This window comes from Budorcas taxicolor, chromosome 3, assembly GCF_023091745.1.
Source record: "Budorcas taxicolor isolate Tak-1 chromosome 3, Takin1.1, whole genome shotgun sequence".
Taxonomy (NCBI): Eukaryota; Metazoa; Chordata; class Mammalia; order Artiodactyla; family Bovidae; genus Budorcas; species Budorcas taxicolor.
This window is the reverse complement of record NC_068912.1, coordinates 40,166,454-40,181,395: the sequence shown is the minus strand read 5'-3', so window position 1 is coordinate 40,181,395 and position 14,942 is coordinate 40,166,454. Positions and strand designations below refer to the sequence as shown.

At 35.5% G+C, this 14,942-nt stretch overlaps 1 protein-coding gene across 1 annotated transcript in view; it reads left to right on the top strand.

Annotated features, from left to right (window-relative positions):
- RNPC3 (RNA binding region (RNP1, RRM) containing 3) overlaps positions 1–14,942 on the top strand; it is an 89,770-nt gene that overhangs the window by 25,039 nt on the left and 49,789 nt on the right. Inside the window, exons 14-16 of the mRNA XM_052636574.1 lie at positions 73–144; positions 688–734; positions 2,653–2,719. Coding sequence (XP_052492534.1) covers positions 73–132 — 60 coding nt within the window. The 3' untranslated portion in view covers positions 133–144; positions 688–734; positions 2,653–2,719. The remainder of the gene's footprint in view (positions 1–72; positions 145–687; positions 735–2,652; positions 2,720–14,942) is intronic.

Here is a 14,942-nt window from a genome sequence, read left to right as displayed (position 1 = left end):
GATGTTCTTGATAATTCTTTAGAAAAGATTCCTTTCATGTTTGTGAAGGAAACCTTAATTTTTAAATATTAGCAATTTGCTCGATCTGCTAGACCAAAACAAGATTCTAAAGAAGGAAAAAAAAAGTGTTAAAAATTAGTAAAGGTAAGTGTGGTGATAACATACTAAAAGCACAAGACTTTCTTGAGAGAAAATTAAGAAGGGATAACAGCCTGAGTAATGTTTTTAAAGGATCCATCACTGTGACTGTCTAACTATGCTGTTAATTTTCATTAAACCGCACAATTTTGCAGTAAAGTTCATTTGTATGTAAAAAATTAAATTTGGAGAGAATGAATTTTATAAGGGCAATGTATCTTTATTATTCTTAATTTACTTTATTTTCTTAGAAAAAAACAGTATTTCTTAAATTTTAACGTGTATTATAATCACCTAGAGAGCTTGATAAAACACAGATTACTGGGTTTCCTCTAACCCCCACACAAAATTTCTGATTCAGTAGGTCTACAAGGGTGTTTGGCCTTGGGTAATCAGTTTTCCTAGTTTTCTTGTGAATAAGAGGTTTTCTAGGATACTGGACTTTTTACTGCTAACAGTGGGAAGATGTCTGCCAAGTCAGGACAAGTTGGTTACCCTTGGTGGGACCTGAGAATTCGCATTGCTAATTACTAATTGTCCTTCTCACAGAAATTTGTCCGTATATTTTGGAATGAAGTATTTCAGCTTTCAAATAAGTAAGTTTAATTCATAAGTAATTTGATAATTAAAAATGATAAAATGAAGCATTTTATGTCAACAATTTAAGAAAGATGAGTGGAACTATATTCATTTTGTTTTAAATCTTTCTGCTTTAGAATAATGGAAGAACATTGGCCAAAATTACTGATGGTTAAGCTGAAAAAATTATATAAAGAAAGTTACGCTAATGTTTATTCCTTTTGGGAGGCACCTTGAATATTTGAATTTTGTAGTAAAGTATACTGGTATAGTCAGACGTCTTACAAATACTTTCGAAGAACAGATGAAAATAAACCATTTTCTATGTGTGTTTAAAAAAAATTATTTGTAAATCTAACATGAAATATGAGGAAAAAATTAAACTGCATTCTGCTGTTCTTCTTTAGAAGCATCCCTGCGTAAATACTGCTGTAATACTGTCATACAAAGTGTATCCTTTCTTGTCGTATCCTTTTGGGGCAGTGTTTTTTTATTTTCCTAGAAGTGTTTTGTCTCTCCCCAACCCACTGATCCAGCTTATGCAATAATTTTTTTTTTTTTACAATGTACTGAAATTATTTCTAAAATTATCTCTGTTGCTTGAATACATCTTTTATGTGGTTTTTATATTTGTTGCTGAATTTTCTATGCTATCCTTTAGGTTATGTAGTTTTTCCAGAGAAAGTTAGTGAATCAGGTCAACTTATGTACGTGGAGAATGGATACATTTGCTTTAACACAGATTTTATTCTTGCTTCTTCTATTTATATATTTTCTAAGTCTAATTCAGTAACATAAATGCTTTCTCTTTCATGATGTATGTGGTTTAGGCATTCTGTATAACCTATTATAAAATTTGGGAAAAGGGTTTCCTCCCCCCACCCCCATAAAAAGTACATATGTTGAAATTTTAAATAACTGAATTTCAGTGTGAATTCCAAATAAGAGTAGCAGACATATGAGGTTTTATTATTGAAATCTCCCTTGAGATAGCAAGTAGAAGTATCTTTTTTCCCTTTCATTTTCTAAACAAAATAAAAAGATTAAGAAAAGAGTAACAGAGAGGAGAAGACATAAAGTTGACTCAGGGTAGCACAATAAGTGGAAAGAAACAGTTCTGGTAGGTATGTAAGAACAGTGGTTTCCAGACCTGCTGATAATCAGAACTGCCCAAACAGTGGTTCTCAATTTGGCTGCATGTTAGAATGACTTGCAGACCTTTAAAAAAAAAAGAAAAATAATAAAGTAAAAAGTATGTTGCTTGGGTTTCTTCCCAGAGTTTTGTTGTAATCGGCCTAGATTTCTGCATAGATATCAATATTTTCAAACCTCACCGAGTATTGGTTCTAATGTGCAACCAAGGTTGAGAACCACTGAGGAAAGGATTTTTATACGTTAAGATTCCTGGACTCTATCTTAGAACTGATAGATGAGAATATCTGGAATCAGGACCAAGAATCTAATTTTCCCTTATTAATTCTGAGGACTGACCAATTTAAATACTGCTTTGTTACATTAAACTGATTACATGGATCCAAGACATCACCCTAGCCATCTAAACTTTTATTAGTAGGAAAATACAGCATTGGAGTCTTTGCATCCCTTTTCTTACTAATCCTACTAATAGTAGGATTTTCTTACTAAATCCTACTAATAGTACTATGAAAACAATGCAAAATTCTGTTGTTAATCATTATCACTCAAAGATACAAAAAGCACGAGATATTGAAATTGTTGCTTTTTTCTATTGACACAGTTAAATATTTTATTTTTTAATTTTATAAATCAGTTTACATGCTGTTAGATAATTAAAATTTTGTTGAACTGACATGATTCACTAATTTTCCAAATATAAATGTTCTAGCTTTTAGTTATTTTAGAACTAGTAAACTGTTTAATAATCATTATTTTTAATGAATTTTTATGGTGTTTTAGGTTCCTTTATCTCTCAAGTACTTTCCACCTTTGTGGAGATGAAATTGACCACCTGGACTATGGAACTGTGCGTAATAGCTTTTAAAGTGTATTTAAAAATTAAATCTATATGCATTTAAATCAGTTTATTAGAGCTCTATCACATGTATTTTAATCATCTTCCTCGTATAATAAATTATTTTCTTTCCAATTAAAATAATGATCTTAATTTTTCTTTGTTATTTATATGTTGAAGAAAGTATAATTTGATAATTGCATAAATTTTTTATCAAGTAATTTTATAATACTAAATATAAATTTTCTTTTATGGTTACAAATATTGCCCTTTTTCATTCTTACTTGTATACTGATGCACTTATTTTTTTTTATAGTAATCTTATTTTTTTCTAATTATTCTCAGAGTAGTTTTATTTGGTTGAGTTTTGATGATTTTGATGTTGTTTGTTTTGACTTTGTTTTTTCTCTTAAGTGGTGGGGGATTTTTCACAGGTTAGGAAATTTGTATACGTGCCCTAACAGTTTTTCGTTGTTGTGTCTCCCAGTGTATCAGAATGTCACTCAGTGGTATAAATGTTTCCTATATAAAATTATTCTGTTCCCTTAGTAAAATTAATTTCAGCTGTATGTTAAGTAGGAAATATTGATATGTTTTAATGAATTTGTTCTGGTTGGTACTCTTCTGTGAGTATGTAGTAACAGTTTTACCTTAGAATCACTTAGATCTTTGTTGGAATGATCTTGTGTATCACAGCTTCTTCCCTTTTACTCATAGCTTTGTGAAATAAGGTAAGTGAAAAGTTTAAAGGTAGCAAATAGAAGAATGGAGATTTGAACCCTGAAACAATCTAATATTTAGATGTCAAGTGGTAAGAAAACATGACTAAGAGTAGATAAACCCAAGTGAAGAAAGAAGCCCAGCTAGGAAGGAGTGATTAAATATATTAGGTCTGTTGATGATGCAAGAAAGATGAGTTCCGAAGACAGCTGTTAAGGAGTCTTGCTTTCTGAGGGAATAGTGAAATGGGTTGTTAATACGGGGATAAAGATTGAAAATATTGCAGATTTGTATGGTCTAATGTAGTAGAGAAAAAACAGAGACATGATGCAGGAGTGAGAGGAATGTCACTGGAACCATAGATTCGGTGTATAAATAGAAGGGTTAGTTTTAAAGATGGTGTGTAAACAGTTCATTAATAGCAGTGGAAGGAAGGACAGATTATAAAAGATCTAGGTATTTGCAGTTTGGTATATCTAATGGGAGCATGTAAAATTTTTGTTGTATTTTCTCAGTAAATAGGAAGCAAGGTCATGAAGTAGAGGGAAGAACTCTTGGGGAAAAATGGATTGAGGAAAGAAAATATAGATATTTAGGGAAATGAGAAGACGACACTTAGAAAGATTGCTGGATATTACTTTAAAAGTGCCTACTTGAAGTCCATGGTTGTTAATTTAATTGAGATCAGTCAATGTGGTTTTGTGTTTTTCCCAATTTAGCCTTTGTACTGCTGTTGAGTAAACAGTCAGATTTTTAAAGTTGGTATTTTCTCACATGAATATAACAAAAAGGGAGAAGGGAGAAAGTGTTGACATAATCAAAAGAATGATTATGAAGGAGGGACATGGAAAGTAATTTGGTAATGAGCAAATTGAAAAAATGGCGTTTCAGGCACAATGGAGAAATGGTATGATCCATTGAGATTGCAGTGTGGTTGAAGATGTGTTGTTATTTCTTAGAGGTAGGAAATTTGGGAGGTTGAGGTAGAGTAAGGGACTGAGATTGAAAATATTAGGAGCACAGTAATTAGTGACTTCTGGAATGTGAGTATGGTAGTTAAGTGAACGTGAGGTTATGGAAAGAAATGAATTCAAGAAATTGAGAAACTTGGATATCAAAAGGATCATATGCGTTTTTTGAAATTATCATTAATTATGATAGGGGTAGTGAGCCAAAAGCTAAATTATTCCTTGGAATGTGTAAATTTGTCAGGTTTATGACAGTGCACTCCAGTATTTGTGCCTGGAGAATCCCATGGACAGAGGAGACTTGAGGGCTACAGTTGTATGTGGTTGCAAAGAGTTGGACACAACTGAGTGACTAATACAAACACTACCGAAAAAGAATGTTTCTTAAAATCAACCTTAATAAAACCCTGGAGTACTTATCCTGCTGTAGTGTTGAGAGTTTCACCCTTAATAGTTCACTGAAAAAATAGTGTATTAAAGTGGTTTTACAGGTATAGGTTCAAAATTCAAATGTGTCCATGCCTTAGTTGCTTTATGGCTTTTTTTTTTCTTTTTTTTTTTGCATTTTCCATGGGAGTAATAAAAATGCCTAACTTGGGATTGTTATAAAGTTCATTAGATGGATATAAAATACTTGCGTATGGTTGTGTGTGTGTGTGTGTGTGTATAGAGAGAGAGTGTCACATTTTCAATAAATATTAGCTCTCATAGTGGTGGTTGTGGTGATTCTCAACTCACCCTGATACTGAAGGTGATAAAAAATTCTGAGATTTTCAGTAATTCAGTCATCTTTGATTATCACTGAGATGCCCAGATTCTTCCTTGCCACACCTAGGGAGCAAGAGACTATTTGAAAAGTTGTCTAGAAATTACGGAGCTGGAGAAGTAACTTATATAGCAAGAGCCCAAATAGCTAGTCTGTCATTGGATTTTTCATTTACTTTAAACAATAAGTACCTTTTTCCTTTTGCCAGAGAGATTTGGCACACTGGCCAAGTATGGGTCAGACACATCACCTCTGAGGCGAGAAGTGAAGTTTCATATGAACCATGTGAAATGAGAGTTGGGAATAGGCTTGTTCACTAAAGGAAAAGCATAGCACTGTAAAATCAGAAAAGAAACATAGATATTAGGCAGCTAAAAACAAATGTTTTGCTACAATATGCAGTATATAAAACTTTTTGCCATGTGATTGTTTTCCATTTATGCCTTTTACAAGGCCCTGGACTAGTGTAAAGCAAAGGAGATTCCTAGGGTGTAAAATTTAAGGAGGCATATACTTTGAAGTAATGCAAGTGCTCCTCACTGTACCTTGGTCATTAACAGAATCAGCATAATCCTGATTAGGTAAATCACCAAATTAAAAAAAAAAAAATGGTAGCATACAAGTTGGGCTTTCCTGGTGGTTTGTGGTAAAGAATCTGCCTGGCAATACAGGAGATGTGGGTTCGATCCCTGGGTCAGGAATAGCCCCTAGAGAAGGAAATGGCAACTCACTCCAGTATTCTTGCCTGGAGAAATCCCATGGACAAAGGAGCCTGGCGGGCTACTGTCCAAGGGGTTGCGTCCAAGGGGTTGCAAAAGAGTTGGATACAACTTAGCAACTAGACAACAACAGTGAAGCATACAAGTTGCTGGTTTAGATGATTTGGAAAGTATTTGCTGTGCAAGTGAAACTCCTTCAAAAACCAATGTCTTGAGAGATTAAGTCTATGAAATTTGAAAGGAAGTAAGACAAAGGAATCAATACCTATGAAGTACCTAAAATTTTAAAGACATTGTACTGTTTATGTATAGTAATTTGATCTTTAACACCCTGTAAGAAGAGAACACTTCCCTTTGTGAGTAATGAAGTTTTTTGATAAACTTCAACTGTGAGTTAATAAGATACTTTATTACATTTAATTGTTTTTACTAATGCATGTAAAGCAAAAGATAGTGACTTCAGTAGGACTGTTCAGTAGAGATGACAGCTAAAGTACATGTGTTAGGCACATAAGAGGCAGAACTGATGATTCTCAGAAATAGAAATAGAATTCCCACTCCCATAACTTAAGCTACTATATATTGTACACTGGAATTTCCTAAAAGCAAACTATAGTAGAGATACAGCATTCACACAAAGGATAGTATAGGAGATTTAAAATAAACAACCAAGACTCACCAAATACTGAAAAAGTACCAGGAAAGAAGATTCTGTACCCACTGAGCTTAAGTTTTATTACCATGGGGAAAAACTGGGAGATCAATGAAGTATCTATGATTTAATATACAAAGATTTAAAGGAACAACAATATTTTAAAATATGTGTATATTTATATGTATATCAGAAATCAGTAAAAGGGTATTTGACTACATAGGACATTCCTTTTTTATTTACATTATGGTATGACATCAATATACCACTTCTCTAGTACTTATATTCCGGGATCTTTGAAAATTTAAGAATTCCAGAAGAAAATATGAACAGCTGATTAATTTCTTTATCATGAATCTTTTCAGAGCTTAATATGATGCATAAAATGTTACATATTATTTATGAAAACATTTAATATCTTTCTGTGGAAAAAAAAATGGAGGGGAAAGAGATTGAAATTTGAGTGGGTTGTTCTCTATATATATATTGGATTTTTCTTTAAAAAAAGATATTTGTATATTTTTCTAAACATTATTAAATGTGGGTCTTGGGATATGGGGTCTGTTACACTTTTTCACACTTTGCTGTATGACAAATATATCAGCTCTTAAATGAAAAATAAAATAGTGAAACACCTCTAATCCAGTGTTTCTTAGCCATTTTTTGCCCTTCTACTTCTGTGAATTTTTAGACTTTTTTTTTCCTAATCATCCTTATGAAATTTTAATACCACAGTATAATATTATGTCTCTTTTGGACTGTTTGTGTATCTGTTCTTATGTGTTAAAAAAGTAATGTTTTTCTTCCTGCACAACCCAGTGACCTAACCAGCAGTAGAATTTAGAAGATAATTATTATTAGCAAGCTAAGAATCTTAAATCATGCAATTCTCTGATCTTAGCTGAACAAAATCAGATATTGGTAACAAATATCTGAAAAAAAATTTAGGTTTATAGATATTAAGTAATGCATTTCCATGTTATATGTATGGATCAAGATAGACTTTTTATGAGAAATTACTTGAATGAAAATGAAAATTCAACATCAAAATTTGGGAACTGCATCTAAAAGGAGAGAATTTGGCATATTAGGAAAGAAAAATAACAAGATTTAAACTTCTACCATAAGGAACTAGAAAAAGAATAAACAGAATGCAGAACAAGGAAATAATAAAAATAATTATAAATCAGTGAACTTGTAGACAGAAAAGAGTTGAAAATACTGGAAGCAGAACTTGTTCCTGAGAAGATCAATCGAAAAAGTTCTAGCCTGACTGCAAAGGAAAACCCCTCTTCCCTCTCAGGTTGTAAGAAAATGATAGTGGAGTATTTTTAGTAAATTTATTTCCATAAATATGGCAACTTTGATGAAATGAGCCAACTTCCTGAAAGTATTAAACTAATTTGAGAAGCAGGTAACCTACTTCTCAACTCTGAAAACTGTGCATCTAATAAATTTACTTTGTAGTTAAAAGTTTCCCTGGAGGCCTGAAGAGCTTCACTTGTGAATTCTGAAAAACATTAAATGAAGAAACCAACAGTACTGTACAACAAAACACTTCCAAATTCATGTTGAGAGGCATGCATTACCTTGGTCATAAAAGAAAACTGTGTTTCTATTTCTCGTAGGTATAGATGCAAAAATCTGCAACAAAATATTAGCAGGTTGAATTAAGCCATATGTAAAAAGGATTTAAATCATGACCAAGAGAACTTTATATTGGAATAGGCAGTCTATCGAACCTTTTGAGATCAATAAATGTAAATCATCCTGTCAACAGACTAAAGAAGAAAACACATATGATCATCTTAATAAATGAAACAAAAGCATTTGACAAAGCTAAATATCCATTCTTAGTAAAAACTCAGTAAACTGGAAATGGAAAAGAGCTTCCTTAAGCTGAAAAGTGTTTACAAAGTCCCAATTGTTCTTCAAAGTGAAGTGAAGTCACTCAGTCGTGTCCCATTCTTTGTGACCCTATGAACTGTAGTCTACCAGGCTCCTCCATCCATGGGGCTTCCCAGGCAAGAGTACTGGAGTGGGTTGTGATCTCCTTCTCCAGAGGATCTTTGTGACCCAGGGATTGAACCTGGGTCTCTTGCATTGTAGGCGGATGCTTTGCTGTCTGAGCCACCAGAGAAGTCCAAAAGGCTAAATGTTTTTCCCAAAGGAAGGGGAAACAAGGAAGGCCACACTCACTACTATTCAACATCTCACTGACAGCCAGTTCATAAAATGAGAAAGAGAAGAGTATACAAATTGGAAATTAAAAAATAAAACTATTCCTATACAGAGGTGATATGATTGTTTATGTAGAAAATCCCCCAAACTTAACAGCTCCTACAATTGAGTTAAACAAGATTGTAAGATTAAAAGTAAATATGTAGAAATCAGTAAATAAACTGGCAATGAACTACTAGACCTTGAAATTTTTTTTCTACAGTTAACATTTGCAGTAGTACCAGAATTGAAATAATTAGGTATAAGTCTACCAAAATGTGTACCACACACTTATGCCAAAGACCCTTCCCCAAATTTTGATAAAAAATAAAGATCTAAGTAAACACCTAGATAGCATATTCAAAAGCAGAGACATTACTTTGTCAACTAAGGTCCATCTAGTCAAGACTATGGTTTTTCCAGTAGTCATGTATGGATGTGAGAGTTGGACTGTGAAGAAGGCTGAGTGCTGAAGAATTGATACTTTTGAACTGTGGTGTTGGAGAAGACTCTTGAGAGTCCCTTGGACTGCAGGGAGATCCAACCAGTCCATTCTGAAGGAGATAACCCTGGGATTTCTTTGGAAGGAATGATGCTAAAGCTGAAACTCCAGTACTTTGGCCACCTCATGTGAAGAGTTGACTCATTGGAAAAGACTTTGATGCTGGGAGGGATTGGGGGCAGGAGAAGAAGGGGATGACAGAGGATGAGATGGCTAGATAGCATCACCGACTCGATGGACGTGAGTCTGAGTGAACTCCGGGAGTTGGTGATGGACAGGGAGGCCTGGCGTGCTGCGATTAATGGGGTCGCAAAGAGTCAGACATGACTGAGCAACTGAACTGAAGTAAACAGAACTATACTGTATACATGACTTGAAAGAGTCTTGATTATTGTGATGTCACCTCAAATAGATTGATTTCAAATTGAAAATTGTAGCAGGATAATTTGTTGATATTACTAAACTGACTTTCAGAGCTCTTTGGAAAAACAGCAACCAGAATGTCCAGCACAATTAAAAAAAAAATTATATGAATTAAGTTACATACTTCTAAGTTTTATTATAAACCTAGAATAGCAGTGTGTTTGGTAGAAGGATACATGCATAGATCACTGAAATAGAAAAGTCCACAAATATACCCGCATATGTATGGCAGATTAATTTTTGACAAAAATAAGACAGTTCAGTGGAGAGGATTGCTATTTTAAGATGTTGGAATGATTGGACACCTGAATCCCCCCAAACACACACAAAAGGGAAACCTTTAAAAAATTTCTTTCACACAAAATTTATTTAAAATACAGACCAAAAGTTAAAGGAAAAAATATCTGTGTGACATTGCTTACACAAGGAATTCCTGTATACAACACCAAAAGTTTCCTTCATTGAAAATAAATTAGATGTTATCCAATAAAAATCTTATTCGGAATATGCTATGAAAAATTAAGAGGCAGTCACACTGGGGACAATCTTTGGGGAGCATATATTTGACAAAAGAATATCCAGGATATATATAAAGAACTGTAAAAATAAAAAATAAATTTGTAAACACCAAAGATTTACAGATGACAAATAAGCACATGCAATGATACTTAACATCATCATCCATTCAGTTCTGTTCAGTCATGTCCAACTCTGACCCCATGAACCGTGGCATGCCAGGCCTCCTTGACCATCACCAGCTCCCAGAGTTTACCCAAACTCATGTCCATTGAGTTGGTGATGCCATCCAGCCATCTCATCCTCAATCGTCCCCTTCTCCTGCCCTTAATCTTTCCCAGCATCAGGGTCTTTTCAGATGAGTCAGCTCTTTGCATCAGGTGGCCAAAGTATTGGAGTTTCAACTTCAACATCAGTCTTTCCAATGAACACACAGGACTGATGTCCTTTAGTATGGACTGGTTTGATCTCCTTGCAATCCGACGGACTCTCAAAAGGCTTTTCCAACACCACAGTTCAGAAGCATCAATTCTTCGGCCCTCAGCTTGCTTTATAGTCCTAACTCTCACGTCCATACATGACTACTGGAAAAACCATAGCCTTGACTAGACGGACGTTTGTTGACAAAGTAATGTCTCTGCTTTTTAACATGCTGTCTAGTTTGGTCATAGCTTTCCTTCCAAGGAGTAAGCGTCTTTTAATTTCATGGCTGCAATCACCATCTGCAGTGATTTTGGAATCCCCCAAAATAAAGTCTGCCACTGTTTCCACTGTTTCCCATCTATTTGCTATGAAGTGATGGGACCGAATGCCATTATCTTCGTTTTCTTAATGTTAAGCTTTAAGCCAACTTTTTCACTCAAAGAGGCTCTTTAGTTCTTCACTTTCTGCCAAGAAGAGTGGTGTCATCTGAATACCTGAGGTTATTGATATTTCTCCCAGCAATCTTGATTCCAGCTTGTGCTTCTTCCAGCCCAGCATTTCTCATGATATACTCTGCATATAAGTTAAATAAGCAGTGACAATATACAGCCTTGACATACTCCTTTTCCTATTCGGAACCAGTCTGTTCCATGTCCAGTTCTAACTGTTGCTTCCCGACCTGCATACAGGTTTCTCAAGAGGCAGGTCAGGTGGTCTGGTATTCCCATCTCTTTCAGAAGTTTCCACAGTTTATTGTCATCCACACAGTCAAAGGCTTTAACATAGTCAATAAAGCAGAAATAGATGTTTGCTGGAACTCTTACTTTTTCCATGATCCCATGGATGTTGGCAATTTGATCTCTTTAGACAAATACAAAACACAACCACAATAAGATGGCACCACACACCTATTAGAATGGCTTAAAATACACTCTGATAGTACCAAGATTAGTCAAGAATGTGGAGCAACTACAGCTCTCATACATTGCTGGTGAAATTACAAAATGGTACCACCTGTTTTACAAAACAGTTTCAGGAAGTTTGTAGTAATGTTAACATGTGACCTATCCACCACACTTCTGAGTATTTATCTAAGAACAACAAAAATTATGTTCACACAAAAATCTATACCTAAGAGTTTTCTGGGAAGATGATGGAGTAGGAAGTAACAGGAGTCCAACTTAGCACCTAATATAGTTGCACCATAGTCACTATTTTGGAATTCTGGAGTCTAGGGCTTGCAACTTCCAGATGAAGCCTTGGACAGTAAATTGTTAATTTAGGCCAGTTTCAGCTCTTAGCATAGTAATAGCAACCAGTCTTCCAACCCCAACCATGTGGCAGGCAGCCATATATGTATCCTGGAGCACCTTGCTGATAGGAGTCAAGGTGAGCAAAAAGAACACTGAACTCAAATATTGAGGAATCTATGCCATAATTATTTATGCCACTTTTGATCACAGAGGTGCATAGATTGGCAGCCATGGTTGTTACACCTCCCATGTTTGTAAGCCATGTCTCCTATCTCTACCACCCCCAGTGAAGTGACTTACAGGAGAATAATAAGCCAGATCCCCCCTTTTTCCTTTCCTCTTTAGTTTTCCCACTTTGGGGAGCCAGTGAACATAGGCTAAATGTCCTGTGGAAAACCATCAAACAGGCCAGCAGGCACACTGAATCACAGGAGAGAAAGACAATAATTGATTAATAGCTGAAAACAAATCTGATGAAAAGTTATGAATATGAAATGAAAGTTATAAATATCCAAGAAGTTCAATGAATTCCAAGTAAAACTGATGCAAAAATCCATATCAAGACATAATAAAATTGCATAAGACAGAGAAGTGAATACCCACCTAAAAGGGATTTTCAAAGATTATCAGAAGATTTTCCATCAGGAACTTAGGAGGCCAAAAGAAGTGGGCTGATATAAAGTGCTAAAAGAAGACAAATTCAACTAGGAATTCCCTATCTGGCAAGACCATTTTGTTTGTTTCTTCAAAAGTGAAGGAGATATTGACATTCCTACATAAAGCTCAGAGAGTTTACCACTCGACCTTCCTTGCAAGAAATGCTCGTGGAAATATTGCAAGGGTCAAATGAAAGGACACTAGATCATATCTAATGCCATATGGATAAATACAGATCATAATAAAGAGAAATATAGTAACAAATATAAAAGCTAATATTGTAAAAGTGGTCAATTACTACATTTGTTATCTACAGGATTTAATAGACATACATTGAATGGAAAATGTTTAGTCAATAAGCTTGTATTATTGTAATTGTGGTCTGTAAATCCACATGTTTTCTACTTCATTTAAGGGACTAATGCATTTAAAATAGTTGTCTATGTTTAGGGGCACACAGTGTATAAAGATGTAATTCAGGGAACCTCAACAACTGAAGATTGGAAACAGAAATGTAAAGACATTTTTTGTATGTTATTGAAGTTAAAAGTAAGTGAAGTTGCTCAGTTGTGTCCGACTCTTTGCGACCCCATGGACTGTAGACTACCTGGCTCCTCCATTTGTGGGATTCTCCAGGCAAGAGTACTGGAGTGGGTTGCCATTTCCTTCTCCAGATCTTCCCAACCCAGGGATCGAACCCGGGTCTCCCGCATTGCAGGCAGATGCTTTACCATCTGAACCACCAGGGAAGATAAGTTAGTATAAATTAAATTAGAATTTATAACTAGTATGTTAAGTTCGCAGCACGCCAGGGCTCCCTGTCCATCACCAACTCCCAGAGTTCACTCAGACTCACGTCCATCAAGTCCACCACAAGGAAAAGAGCTGTAGAATACACAAACAAAAAAAATGAAGTATTTAAACCTTACTACCAGAATATGTCAACATAAAAGACACTGCAGTGCTGGAGTGGTGGCAGTGTGGCACTGAGCAACTTTGAAGAGAAACCACACATCCAAGGGCAAAGGGGAAACCCCAGTAAGATGCTAGGAGGGGTGAAATCACATTTAGAATCTAACCCCATACCTGCCAAAGATGCTAAGAGGGATCAAACGTACTTTGTGTGCACCAGAACACAGAGACTGAGATAGAACTGTCTTGAGTATCTCCTGAGGAGACACAATCACAGAAAAATAACCAATCTGATCATATGGACCACAGCCTTGTCTAAATCAAACTATGAGCCATGCTGTTCAAGACCACCCAAAATGGATGGGACATGGTGGAGAGTTCTGATAAAACATGGTCCACTGGAGAAGGGAATGGCATACCACTTCAGTATTCTTGCCTTGAGAACCCCATGAACAGTATGAAAAGGGCAAAAAGCAAGGACACTGAAAGATGAACTCCCCAGGTCAGTAGGTGCACAGTATGCTACTGGGGATCAGTGGAGATATAACTCCAGAAAGAATGAAGAGACAGAGCCAAAGCAAAAACAACACCCAGTTGTTGATGTGAGTGGTGATGGAAGTAAAGTCTGATGCTATAAAGAGCAATATTGCATAGGAACCTGGAATGTTAGGTCCATGAATCAAAGCAAATTGGAAGTGATCAATCAGGAGATGGCAAGAGTGAACATTGGCATTTTAGGAATCAGCAAACTAAAATGGACTGGAATGGGTGAACTTAACTCAGATGACCATTATATCTACTACTGTGGGCAAGAATCCCTTAAAAGAAATGGAGTAGCCACAGTCAGCAAAAGAGTCCAAAATGCAGTACTTGGATGCAGTCTCATAAAATACAAAAGGATTTCTGTTCATTTCCAAGGCAAACCATTAAATGTCACAGTAATCCAAGTCTATGTCCTAACAAGTAATGCTGAAGAAACTGAAGTTGAATGTTTCTATGAAGACCTACAAGACCTTTTAGAACTAACACCCAAAAAAGATTTCCCCTTCATTAGAGGGGAATGGATGCAAAAGTAGGAAGTCCAGAATTCCCTGGATTAACAGGCAAATTTGGCCTTGGAGTACAGAATGAAGCAGGGCAAAGGCTAAGAGAGTTCTGCCAAGAGAATGCACTGGTCATAGCAAACACCGTGTTCCAACCACACAAGAGAAGACTCTACACATGGACATCACCAACTGGTCAATACTGAAATCAGATTGGTTATATTATTTGCAGCCAAATATGCAGAAGCTCTAGACAGTCAGCAAAAACAAGACCAGCAGCTGACTGTGCCTCAGATCATAAACTCTTATTACCAAATTCAGACTTAAATTGAGGACAGTAGGGAAAACTGCTAGATCATTCAGGTATGACCTAAATCAAATCGCTTGCAATTATACAGTTGAAGTGACAAGTAGATTCAAGGAATTAGATCTGATAGATAGATAGATAGATTCAAGGAATT